Here is a 14,545-nt window from a genome sequence, read left to right on the forward strand (position 1 = left end):
AATCCTACCTGATTATTATGATGTTCTTCTTTACCATTTTAACAATGATACTGAATTCTGATTGTTGTTTCAATCAATCAATCAATCATTGTTTTCGATCATCATTATTATTATTACCAATGAGCCAATGATCACATATTGAACATTCACAAATGATGAATTCAATCTACCAATAATAATAATAATAATATACAAATGATGGTTTGAATAGGTTTGAACTAGGATTTGTTCAATATTGATAGGAAACTGCTTGCTTCGAATTATCATTATCATGAATAATCATCGTGAATAATAAGATTGGATTTGCTAGTGACACAATGGAATGGTTGGAATCGATTGATATTGGATGATTATTCACATTTGTGAATCCATTGTTAAATCGGTAGATAATACAATACAATGCAATAGAATGATTGATATTGAATTAGGATATTGATTTTGACTTATTGAATAGGAATCGATCACTGTATACATAGAATAGAATAGAATAGAATCAAATAGAGGTGAAATGGATAAAACAAGGCAATGAAACTAGAATAGAATAGAATAGAATAGAATAGAATAGAATCCGAATGAATAGCATTGGAAATCATATTGGATTCACCATTCAATCAATCCAACTATCACTCATTTGTTTGTTTGTTTGTTTGTTTATCAATGAGTCACAAAACATGGATTTATCAATTTGACAATAATAATATCAAATCGGATGTGTTTGATACTTGAAAGTTGTAGTACGTAGTAATATCAATCGTGGTTTCACAATTCGATATTTGGATGGAATGTCGTATTCTTCAATATCACACAAACCATTCACTCAATCATTCAATCAATCAATCAATGGATGAAAGATAGCTGATTCAAAATGCAAATGAATGTTGAATATCGTAAAGAATCAATTCATCATTCACAATCAATAATACTGATAAGAATAGAAAGGCTGTTCAATCCATTGATCCATTGAATGAATGATTGAATGGATGGTGTGTATTTGGTTAGTTTTCGATCTCCATTCATCATCATCATTATTATTATCATTATTATAATGATTGTATGATCATCCACATTATTCATCGGTCTATTTCAGCATATTGAATACCATTAGATCACTTTGGTATTGTTGATCATGAATAGAATGATTGGATAGGATCGATCAATCAGAATCAGAATCAGAATCAAATTGATGATGAGTATTCAACCATCAATCCTTGTGATTATTATTATTATTATTAGTAGTAGTAGTAGTATTTGTATTTGTTCGATTATCAATGATATAGAATCGATCGAATGATTCATTGATAGCGATCCAATCGACTGATAGAATTATACAATTGATTCGATCGAATCCAAATGGAACAATCACTCAAACACATTGTAGTCTCAATGGTTGTTTTGCAATTGAATCGATCGAGATTCATGAAATCATTATGTTCGATCATTGTATTAGCTGGAATCTATCATTGTACTGTATTGCATAACAATACTCTTATTTCTTTCTGATCATTATTATCATTATCATTATTATTATTATTGATATCATTCAAATCATTGAATCCCATTCGAACAAGTCAATATGAAATCAGCATTTGATAATCACAATACAATAATGAGGCATATTGTGAGAACCATTTGTGTTGTGGTTTGAATATGAGTATTTCGATAATGGCCTTTCTTGGAATCCATTGTTTGATTGTATATTCAATATGCTGTTTGTGATTTAACACCGATGAATTCACAAATCACATATTTCGAATGAATCTTGATCGAACGACTTCAATCGAATCGTTTTGACAAGATTCATTGCACTTAATCCAATTGAATCAATAGGAATCGACACAATCCATATTTGTTTGTTGAGATAGTATTCATTTGAATAATACTCAATGATTCATTATTCTTTTGTTTTTGTTTTCTTTTTGTTTTGATGTTGCTTATCTATTTTTGATTATTCCATTTTTCATTTGTTGTTGTTGTTGTTGTATTTCAACTTTTGGAATTGATTGTAGTTCATTTTATTATTTCATTTTCGATTTTGATTTTTAGTTTATTCTTGTTTGTTTTGCTATTCTTTCGTTTTCTTTGTTTCTTATTTTCTTATATTTGTACATTTTATTCCTTTTTCTTTTTCTTTTTGTTTTGTATTATATGATTCTAATTTGTATTTAGTTTTTCTTTTTTGTATTTTCTTTTTCTTTATTATTCCTTTTTTATATTCTGACATTCATCTTATTATTCACTATCCACCAGACAAATTGGATTGTGTCGATTCTTATTGATTCAATTCTCATAAGGAAATATGTGATTATTTGTTTGGATTGTTCCATGTTTTGTTTTGCTTATTTCTGTTTGTTTTATGTTCATCATTATCATTATCATTATTATATATCCATTTTAACCAATCATAGAATCAATCATGTGCCATAAGTTTGAAACAACAATACAAATTCCACAGATCATTGTAAAATGAACCAGATAGAATTGTTCCAATCATAATCAATCGAAATATGTTCCTATTAAACGAATCAAATCAAATCAAATCAAATCAAATGATCAAACGGAATCGAATGAAACACAATGAATCAAATCAAATCAAATCACCTAACAAGATAAGATAAGATAAGCTTAAACTTACCAAATGGAATTGAAATCTATGAAAATCATATGAAATCAATTCCATTCTATTTATCAACAATACTCGAATCGATTTCGATTGAACATACCCCAATGATACAAGTAGATTGACATTTTGAAACAGATTTGGAATATCTATTTACCATCTCTATTCAATATTTAGATCCACTTTCCAATGTCACCAAAACGAGGACAACAGAAACTCCATTATACAGAAGTTAGTGATGTTAGACTTGGAAGATCCAAAGCAAATCATTAAGAATCAATTCATTGTTACTTCGAAGTGTCAATGAAGTTGAATCATCATCATCCCATCTTTCTCCCCTACCTTCCAGTATCCGATATCATATGACACACATTGTTTTTCCTTCTTATTCATTCATTCATTCTGTTTTCCTTCATTACTCACTCACTCAATTATTCATTCATTCATAGATTAATGGATCATTGATTGTCATAAAGGAAACACTTGATTCTTTGCTTTCATTGATTCCATTTCTTCTTTTGTTGACAAGGAATATTGTTATCGATTTTGATGGTTTGGAATCAATGAATGAATGGTAGGGGAGAAAGAGAGAAGTAACAATAGCAGCAACAACATCCACAGCAACAACAACAATAATAGTAGTAGTTGTAGTAAGCAATGGACCAAACGATCTATCAAATGATTTAATCAATAATCAGAACCTACAATACGAAATCATTTCAAATCAATCCGATTGATGATTCGTGACAACAATCAATCTTTCCATGCAAACCGACCATCAAATGATCTTCTCTTCATTTATATTGAAATCTGAATCGATTCACATAGATTCATTCAATTATGTGGATTGTTTGAAATTGATATGCATTCTTGGTATTTGTTTGTTTTCACATATCGAGTTTGTTCTTCATTTCGATCATTCCACATAACAATCTAATTGATCTATTATCCAGAATCGATCTGTAAGTATTATTGATTGATTGATCCATGATAATAATAATACTCATATTTCCAATAATATGACTATTATCATGGATTTGGTTCTTTCCTTATTTATTTATTAAACTACACATATGATTGTTTCAATATCTCTTTCTATGATGATTACTATTATTATTATTAATCATCAGTAGCTATGGATTGTTCTCAGATATTCTTCTTATTCTTATTCCTTTTACTGTTATTATTCTTCTTATTACTTGTTATTCACATACACATTGTTTGTTCTACATCAATTTGGTATTAATTCGATATCGGACACTGCATTAAGTTCACAATTCATCCATTTGGATGATTACTCATGTTATTGTTCGTTCCTATTATGTTGTTGCTGCTCATTACTTCATTTCATTTCATTTCTATTCTAGGCATTGCTTTTGAACACATAATCTTATTATTATTCTCATTGATTTCTATTACTGTTATTATTGTTGCTGTGCCATTTTAACGAATTCATTATCGTCGTTATTATTGTTGTTCTTTGCTTTGTTGTTTGATAGATTCATATTATGAAAGAGTATACAGAATAGGCATCGATTCAATCAATCAATCAATCAATCATGCGTTAAACAGTCATAAAAGCATGAACAAATGATTGAATGAATGATTGAATCGATGACATTATTGATGCAGAATTACAGTTCATTGGTTGTGATAAAGGTCTTTGTTGTTTTGTGAATCACTCCACAGAGAGAGAATCTTTCATTGATTCATTGATTCATTCATTCATTCATTTGTTTTCTTTTCAGTGTTGAATTGCTGAAATCGTATCGAATCCAACTCCAATATCACAACCAATCACATTCCCATTCATTTCGATTCTCTCTCATTCACTCTTCATTATCATAATCACGTATTACATTCATAATAAATAACTAATACATATCATTGAATGGATTAAGATCTTAAGCAATGAATACTATTTCTTCTTCTCTTCTTTTCTTCATTCTTTCATCCATTCATGGTACAAACCATCTCCATGTTATGCAATCTTTGTACATCCAACTCATATTCATTCAATAGATTGTGACCAATTACACAAATCATTCCAGTACTATTCTATTCACATATAGCATACAATCTGTGATAATATCTAGGAATCATTCAGTTCCAACCATTATATACCAATCATTGTGCATTCCAACTAACAATAACGGAATTTACTACAAACTCCAATCAATCATTCATTCATCGATTGGTTATTCCAGTACTAAGTATCAACAATATTGTTCCTGTTACTCAAAATTAGTTATTTTATGAAAATGGATTTAACAGAATCAAACATTATGTTAAACCAATGAAATGATAGAATCGTGTTTGTCTGGATTTTGTTTGTTATGAGGCAAAACTATGCATGATTTATGTAATTCGTTTCAGGATGTGCTAAAACAGATCCCTGTGAAATATCATCATTTCAGCTATTGTTCGTCATAATTTGTGAAAATGACTGCATTTCCATTGCTACTTCATACATATGTTATTTTCTACTATTACATTACATTCTAGTATTGTTGTTTTCATTCATATTGGCAATTTCTGATTATTCCACACTTACCTATCTCATTTTCACAGTATTCTATTCCATGGAGTATACTAATAAGCCAAAATATCCAATCAATCACAAATACACATTATTCTATCTTCCCATACAGAATAATAATGATGATGATGATGATGACAAAACATCAACTATTCACAATCAATACTATTGAGAGTAACTATTGTGAAGACTCTTGTTTGTTAATACTGCTCATTCCTTCTCTCAGCTTATAACACGAACTAGCAACATTATTAGTTGTCACATTCAGAATGTGAATTCATTATGGGCTTTGATACAATTCATATCACACAATATGCACCAAAATGAAACACCACTATGTATATCTGAATATGCTAGTATTCATCAATTGTATGTTCAATATGACTGGTGATTAACAGCAAATGATTATCGATATTTAGCAGAATTATGAATTATTATTGTGATGGTTAGTAAGGGTGGTTTTACTATCTTAATTGTAGCAGTTATAGTAGTTGATAATTGACGTGTACTGTGCAAATTAATTGCCCGCCTTTTTCGGTCAAAGTTGCCCCTTAGACCCCGTCAAATGTATGCCAGCCTCTCGAAGTCGCCCCTTTGATCCCTTCTTACATCGCTTGCTGTTTTCCACCTTGGACAACTAGTATTTTCCCCCATCATAAGAAATATGGTGTGAAATCTTATCTTTGGCTTATTTTGCTTACCTCCGCTGTCTATGGTATAGAAAGGCGATGCACGGCAAATCTGCTTTTTCCCGACACTACTCCATGCTTATCCAAGGCTTACCGGGGAATAATTCTTTCTCCTGCATCAATCCATACAAATATCGGAACTCCTACATCACTCACAGGAATCTCTGATTCCCCGACCAAACTGTCTAAAGTATATACAGCTTCTTCTTTACATGTCTTTCGTCGATAATGCCTGAACGTGAGTGTGTGCACATTATCGTCCAAGCTCCTTCTCTTGTTGTATGTGCAAGTCATGAGTGTCTTGGTCTGCTCCTTCGTTGTGATATTGAATCCTTAATTGTTGATTCTCCTGAAGTTGCCTTCAATTACTACATCTCTCTTCTTCTCTGCCTCAAGGACACGCTTGTAAAACTCGTTGTTTTTCTCACTCATTCTCTCACCATCGATCACCACATTGCGAGGAACTCCCTTTGCTGCATTGTGCACGACATGCTTCTCATCAACGAGGCGGCATATCTTGGGTCTCAAACTCAAGAACTACATGATGCGATGCCCGTTGTGTTTGTCTTTCAAAATGCATCCAAACAACTTCTTGTTGAAGTTGAGGAACGATTCCAATGAAGGGAACTTGCTCTTGTCAACTTCATGCTCATAGTACTTCACGAGTTGTCCATAGAAGTAGCTCGTGTTATTCAATTCCGAGAAGTCGAATGACTTGTACATGTCGCACATCTTGTGAACGATGTTAGAGCGATCGTGCAACTGTACGATGAGCGAATCCATGTCCTGCCCCAACAGCTCCACGTTATCAAATGTGTTCTTGAGCACATTGTAGTAGAAATCGTAGATGATGTGCTTGGACATATCCAGAATGGCGAACCCGATGAAGAACGGCTTCAACACCTTGCGCACCGGTGTATTCAACTTGATGCCGATAATATTCTCGGAATACATGGTTGTCCCGGCAATCATGTCATATCCATGCTTCTGAATGATTGACTCGCGTTCATTCCATGTGGTGGGGAACTTCACTTGCATTCATTTCAATCCAATCTCCACGAGCTTGCTATATGTTGAGTTTGCCAATAACTAGTATAGGTTCTTCTTCACAGTAGTGATGAATTTGGCTCGTTTCTCATTCAACATGTTCACATACTCGAATATGAATGGAGCGTGTCTGAAGGGAGTGTATGTGTTAAACCCTATGAACGAAATCAACCAAAGTAAATTGAATCAATGTCGATCATATTCAGCAGCAATGGAAACATTTACACGTTCAAGAAGCTCGATAACATACTCATCAATATGCCAGAGAACGATGGCAAACATGTCCTCGTGCATGAGACAGTGGATGGCGTTCATCAATATTCATGGACGATACCTTCTGGTTGTTTTGTGAAAGTCAATAATGTCACACTGTTTGAACATACACACACACACACTCAACCATTCAATAATCAATGCCAATTTGAATTATCTTCTGCTTTATATCTCATAATCACATCGATTCCATGTTACAATGAGAATGATGCCCTATTCAAACATTGTGATTCCATCGAATCGGTTGTGGATAAGGGATACAAGGTGAGTATTTCAATGGATGGTTTGTCATTGCTCGATGTACCATTCATCGATACACTCAACAATCTTGTGACCCTTTCCCATACCAAACTGATAAATGGAATAGAATGGGCAAGTAAGAGTCATACGATCTCTGCATTCACGAATATCCCTTCTCTTGTATGTCTGAGAGGTGTGAAGAGCATCACGATCGTTTTTGAACACTTAGGCGAGGTTGTTGTTTCTTCTTCATCTGGGTGCTTGTAATGGATCGATGTGATGTTGCTGCCTCTCTCAATGCATTGGGTTCCTTATCACTCTTGGATCGAGTGATGGGTGGTTCTGGTTGTGGTTTACATTTGCTAGCCAGCAGTTCCCAATCATAGCACTTCTGTGTGCGATTGTTTCCATTCTTCACTTCGTACATCAATGGCATGATGTGATCGTCAATGTCAACAACCTCAACCAAGTCCTGAGACCATTTGCTCGTCAATGATCGCTTTTCCAGAATGTGAGGTCTTCGTGTCACTCCAACATAATCACCCACCTTGAATTGAGGTGTTGTGTCCTTTATTGTCATGTTGGATGGTTCTGTTTTATCCATGTACAAGATATCGTTGTTGTAGTTAAGCCAAATGTCATTGGGTGTATATCCGATGTCTCTGTTCTTCCTTCCATTGTGTCGACGAACTGCACCATCGATCAAATCGAACCATACACCTTTCCATTGATTGAATGGAATGAAGGAACCATGATGTGTTCCTTGATATCTCGAATTACTCGTTCGGCTAGTACTGCTTTATTCGCTGAATCCATGTGATACATGATGATGTCATACTTGTTCAAGATGTTGGTACGAAAGATGGCATTGGTGAACTCGGTACCTCGATCCGAGCATATATGCTTTGGTGATTCACCATATGTCTGAATGATATCCTTCATCGCATGCGTGACTTCTGTAGCACTCTTGCTCTTCAGTTTCCGAGTCATCAGGTATTTCGAATATCCATCAATACATACAAGGACATACTTGTATCCATGATTCTTGTAGAATCCAGTGCTCTTTTGTCTTCTCAATACTTTCTGTATCGATTTGTGTTGTTTGAAAGAGAAATCGATAAGATCGATGAAGTATATGTTTCATTTGAATCCACTGATGATCATTCGAGTTGCACCTCTTCGTTTTGCTGGTTTCCATAGTTCCTTGATCTCATTCATGTTCCCCACACACCTCGATAAATGAATCGCTTTATTCAAGGAATGAATAAGTTGTGTCAGAAGAAAAATCACAAACTGGTTATAGACTCGAAATACATTTTCTCCACTATACACTATTTCAAATAGAGCATCACTCGCATTCAACATTGCAATGATCGTTTCGATATCATATGTACCTCATGGAATCGATATTACACTTTCATCTGTTCTATTTCCATTGATCACAACTACTTGATCAGATGGTACATTATGGAATGTGAAATTGGTATAGAATGATACAAATGATATGTAACACTTATCGAATGATCGAGGATTATCCAGTTGTATCTCTTTCTTGTTCTATTGTTTCCAAATACTTCAATCATACTGAATTGGTTGGTCGATGGAACTGGAGTATGCAATTGATCACACACATCTTCAATAGTCAATTGGAATTCGAATTCACCATTCAAATGTATGATATTACCATCCATATCCTTCAACACATACATCAATCGATCAAATCGGTGAATCATCGGTATTCATATTTCTTTTACAGTATTGATATCATTGATTTCAGGATCATCAATGATCATCGTGGTGAGTGAATTGTTGTTCTGATTAGCGATTTCAAATCAGATGATTGTATCAACAAAGAATACACTTGAATCACTTGACATTTTGAGTGATTTCAATCACATGCGATCCATAGAACGAAGCAGGGAATACAATCATGTGATTTCCTAACCCAAATATCTTTAGTACATCTGGAGCAATCGTGGTATCGATAGAGTATGGAGACTGGATTTAAATACACTCATAACTTGTAGCCATTGTGGAAATTGGGAATGCAGTATTAATCATGGTGTTCAGAATGGCAATGATTTCATTCAGTGTATAATAACCAGGCGAGATCGTTGCCTCTTCACCATTGGTGTTTGTCATCACATTGGTTGAGTCCACATTATTGAACATGACTTGATTGGGTTTGAATAGAACAGTCATGGAATGATAAATGGATTTCTAAACTTGTGAGGATTGATCCAATCGAATGTACCATTGATAGGTGAATCTTGTATGAGAATGGAATAATGCATGTTCTCTCTTTACCAAAGACACTTATGACTTGCACGGACAACAATAGATGAATTTGTGATGACAATGTACACATATTGGGTTTCAGTCATTACAAATTAGTAAACAAATATGTAAATACAAGAGAAATAACAGTAATTCACCTTAGCTAGGTATGTTTGCTGCTTTCTTGCACCTGGATATTATTGACTACATAATCGGCTAGTCAACCCAGGAACGACAGTCGAGGACTCAGAGTCAATTGGTCGATTCCAACAATCAATAAAGGGTTTGTATTTGTCGCCACACCGCGTTTTGTTCTAATCAAACGGCCACCGGGTTTTACAGAAAAAGCGCCATTCCCTTACTTCTTTCCATCATTCCATTTGTGCAAATAAAATGGAAATCTAGTATTATGCCTGCTCATACTTGAATGAGCTTTTTACCATAAAACCCATCAATTGAATAGTAGCTTACAGATGTATTCTATTGTGTGTCCGCATGATAATACTTTGACTATTGTTTAGTAATACCCTTTCACAGTAATACTAATCTTCTTTTGATTGATTGAAATTAAGAACAATGAGTGATATCTTTCATTCCTAATACTCACTCTAGAATTCCAGTTGTTGATATTGCTTATGTTATCTATCTTCGCTAATTGCAATAAAAATGGTAGTTGATTACTGTCTCCAATCATAATTACAGTCAAGTCTCACAACATGGATAAGTGTGTTTATCATTAGCGTAGAGTCCATTCTTGTTATCCTCCACTCTATCATTATCAACATTGCTAACATAGATAATAGTAATGATATTAATGCTGTCAAACACCTTATTTCTCGTATATAAAGGATTTGGAAATCCTAGTATTTAATTAATAATAATCATATCTGAATACTAATACTATCGCTGATTACTGAGCATTTGTTCATAACGTCTATAGTAATCTGCAGTAATCTGAGCACTGCTGGCATCTATGCAGACACTGTTGAACATGTTCTGCAAAATTAAATAAATAATTGTGATTATACACGTTGAATAACATATAAATAAAAAAGTCTCCTGGCAACTCGTACGAGCAGCGAAGTCATTGATAAAATTCTAAACAGCTCTTGAAGTTTCACAGTTGCAGATAATATTAGCCTAGTACTTAAAACCCTCCATAGTATTTTGAAAGAATGTACTTAATACTAAACTTGGTTACAGAAATTACAAAAGCACCATATTGCTTTACCCATTATTAGAAATTGAGGATATTCAATGAGGTTATACAGATTGGATTGTTCAGCTCAATATCTTTTGTGTTATTGAGGGTGCTAAATAAAGTAGAGAATTCTTTGTTTATGACTTCAGGTATATAGATATGATATCTTCTTGCTTTCTTTGTTTTTGTAGTATCTAGCTATTTTGGACTCATAACCGCGGAACCACGAGTTGGGTTTTTTCTACTAAATAGCGATTTCCATGTTGGCCACGAAGTCCATGATGCTCGTGAAGAGCTTTACTAGACAGCCATTCTTGTTACAGAGTGCAGCTCAACGTTTGATGGCAACCACTCCCGATATGAAGATTAATGCCACCGAGAGCAAGCCAGTTGTTACAGAAAGGCCATATTATTTGTAGAAGAACTATAAGATTTTCTCCATCTTCCGTTTCGATAATGAGAGAGATAACAAGCCTCATTATGAGAAGTATGCTGTCGATATGAACGAGTACGTTTTAATTTCGAGATGCTGAAGCGTAGTTGTGGTACCATGGTACTGGACGCTCTTTTCAAGATCAAGAATGAGCAGGACCCGACCTTTGTGTTCAGAAGGTAGGTAGCATCCAATCCCTGTGAATATAGATCATGTCGTGAGGGTATTTGCGGTTCGTGTGCCATGAACATCAACGGCGAGAACGGTTTGGCTTGTTTGACTAAGATCCCCAAGGACAACAAGGTTTGCACGGTTCGTCCTCTCCCTCACTTATATGTGATCAAGGATCTGGTGGCTGGTCCTAAATCCTTGTTTGCGTTAATAATCAGATTTAACGAACTTCTACGAGCAGTACGCGTCGATCAAACCGTGGCTGCAGAAGAAGTCGGCGGTGAGCACGGACTACAAGGTGGAGAACCTGCAGTCGCACGAGGATCGTCTGCTTCTGGACGGTCTGTACGAGTGCATTCTCTGCGCCTGCTGCTCGACGTCGTGCCCGTCGTACTGGTGGCACGGCGATAAGTATCTGGGCCCGTCGATTCTGCAGCAAGCGTACCGATGGATCGCCGATTCGCGTGATGAGATGACGGAGGAGAGACTGAAGAGTCTGGACGATACGTACAAGCTGTATCGATGCCATGCGATTATGAACTGCACGCATGCTTGCCCCAAGAATCTCAATCCGGGAAGGTCGATCCACAAGCTGAAGAAGGCAATCCACCATATGCATTAATGGAGGGGGAGGAAGAAGAGGAGAGTTGAGGTGCGGTGATTTGTGATGATGAGGATGAGGAGGATGTGGAGTGTTTGTTGGAGAAAGAGAAATGGGAACTGGTTGTTTGTTGGAGGAGCGTAGAGCGTCTTGTCGAAGTATTGGATATGGCCACAAGCCTACGAAAAGCAAAAGTGAAGAATTCCCACGTAAAGGATTTCTCGCAATGGAATAGACGAATTCCTCCCTCATTCTCTCCACTCCAACCATCATTAGTTCAAACAAACACTCCATTCCTGATCCTCCTCCGAATCCGATCCAAACGCGTCATCAATCAGCTCATCGATGTCCTCTTCCTCTTCCTCTTCCTCACTGCCCTGCTTTCTCTCCTTCGCCTTGGTTACCGATTTAATCGAGAATATCTTGTGTCCGAAGTCTTTCTTCAGCATTTCCTTCCACATCTCGTCTCTTCCACGACTCCGCTTCTCACCGAACTCCTTTACTGCCTTCACCACATTTCCATCGTAATGATCTCGCAGCAAGCAGCACTCCCACAGCGTCGCCGCGTGTCCATTCACGTGCTCTGGAACGTCTTTCTGCAGCTGGAACTGTCCGCTGATTCTCCGGCCCTCCTCGTTCTCGATAAGCGAGGAGTACATGGGATAACGATTCATCAGCGCTACGTTCGATCATTAATTCAGCGAAGAGCTACAGTGAGACAGCGAGATGCACGCCATCGCGTACTTCGTGGGCAGCTGCAGCGAAAGCGTGGTCAGTGCCTTGATATACGCGGCTACTCGCTCGTGGAGAAGCTCCTTCCGCTGCAGGAAGCCGATCTGGAGGTAAGAAAAAAGCGAAATGCGGACGTCGATGCACTCGAGAAAATCCGGAATCAGCGGGTAATTGCAGGGCAGCAAATAGTCAAACCGCGTAGCGTACAGCCGGCTGAGAAACAGACTGTCGTCCGTGCTGATCACCGAAGACGCAATCTACCAATCAGAACGCGTAAAGCGCCAGAAGGAACCTGCAGAAGACGCAGCGACGCCAGCACGCACTTCAGCACGCTTTCAATCGGCAGCTCCTGCTGCAGCACCGACTTCAGCAGCTCCAACAAGTCCCCGATGATGTGCGAATTCAGCAAATGTCCGAACTTCGCGAGTCCCTCCAGCACCACGTGAATCAACTTCTCGTTCCGCGGAAGCTTCAGAATCCGGAAGTACGTCAGCAGCACTTCCTGCAACGAATCTTTCTGAAACGCCTTGTACACTGCAGGGTCCGGACCCTCGCTCTCCGCCAAAATCTTATCCCTATGACAAAAATCGGGACGATTTCTACACTTCCGAAAGATGTCGCTTCTTGTGAGATTTCACGCCAAGCTCGTCGCCTTCCACCAACGCTTCGTGCAGCGGCAAGTCCAGAAATCTACCCATTTAACGGACTTTACAACGCCACATTTGCACCGCATTCGGGGAAACGTGGTAATTCTTCGCCTTCATCTTCTCCGCCAGCTGCCGCACGATCGAAAACGTGATCTGTCCCTGCGCATCCCCGCGGAAAACCTCCCCAAAACACGCATGCACGATTTCTCCGGTTTCCACGTTTCTACGTTGGAACCCTCCCGCGGGACTACGATAACAGCGCGAAGGGAATGATGGCCTTGCTGAGCGTGTCTGCGAGATTGAACTGGTAGTGGTTCTTCAGCAATTCGCACATGCAGCGCAATGCGAGGCGCTTCGTCGATTCATCAGAACCGCGGTTCTGGGCACACTTGGTCAACGTTTTGACGTAGGACTAATGAAAAACTCGCGGTCGAAGCGGTACGGAATAGGCGGTAAGAAGGCTTTCCTCGTATTGGCGGATCTGCCGGACCTCGCGCTTGTGCAGTCCCGCCTTTTCCTCGGCGGTGGCGAGGCGGATGGGGTAGTTCTAGGTGGCAATTCCCGCGGGAGAGTACCGGGAGGATGTCGTTGAAGACCTTGAGGAGGGAAAGCATGGCGATGCGGCGAAGACGGACGTCGTGGTCCTTGAGGAAGGCGAGGACTTGGGAGAGAGCGCTGGGCTGGCGGTGCGAGCGGACCACGCCGGTGGACGGGTCTTCGATGATCTTCTCGCAGTGCACGGCGATGGCGGTGAGCGAGGCCTCGTAGTGCTCGGAGGGACTGAGCGAAGGGGCGGAGGGAGCGGCCGACTCGGGTTTGGGTTCGGACTCGGAGTCAGAGTCAGAGTCTGCGTTGGATTTGGTTTTAGATTTGGATTTGGTTTTGGTTTTGGTTTGTTTTTTGTTGGATTGGGTGGCACGGGAAGAAGAATGAGACTGATCCTCCTCCTCTTCTTCTTCTTCTTCTTCCTCTACCTCTTCTTCGTCTTTGGACACCTTCTTGTCCACTTTTACCTTCTTTGTTACATGAATTGTACCATCTTCCTGAATTGTCGGAAGATATTCATCAACATGATCAT

At 37.9% G+C, this 14,545-nt stretch overlaps 2 protein-coding genes; one reads left to right on the forward strand and one right to left on the reverse strand.

Annotated features, from left to right (window-relative positions):
• Positions 1-11,164: 11,164 nt before the first annotated feature.
• GSBLH_T00003962001 (Succinate dehydrogenase iron-sulphur subunit (SDHB)) lies at positions 11,165-12,176 on the forward strand (the record flags this gene model as incomplete). XM_013042789.1 has 5 exons in its annotated part: positions 11,165-11,272; positions 11,303-11,391; positions 11,424-11,495; positions 11,526-11,674; positions 11,706-12,176. 5 exons carry the CDS (start codon positions 11,165-11,167, stop codon positions 12,107-12,109), a joined length of 822 nt encoding a protein of 273 aa, XP_012898243.1. The 3' UTR covers positions 12,110-12,176.
• A 184-nt stretch (positions 12,177-12,360) lies between these two features.
• GSBLH_T00003963001 (uncharacterized protein) lies at positions 12,361-13,801 on the reverse strand (the record flags this gene model as incomplete). Its single annotated transcript, XM_013042790.1, has 6 exons — positions 12,361-12,767; positions 12,801-13,077; positions 13,113-13,395; positions 13,424-13,510; positions 13,541-13,690; positions 13,719-13,801. 6 exons carry the CDS (start codon positions 13,799-13,801, stop codon positions 12,361-12,363), a joined length of 1,287 nt encoding a protein of 428 aa, XP_012898244.1.
• Between the last annotated feature and the right edge of the window lie 744 nt (positions 13,802-14,545).

The sequence above is a fragment of the Blastocystis hominis genome, assembly GCF_000151665.1.
Source record: "Blastocystis hominis, Singapore isolate B (sub-type 7) whole genome shotgun sequence assembly, scaffold_5".
In the NCBI taxonomy this organism is placed as follows: Eukaryota; class Bigyra; order Opalinata; family Blastocystidae; genus Blastocystis; species Blastocystis hominis.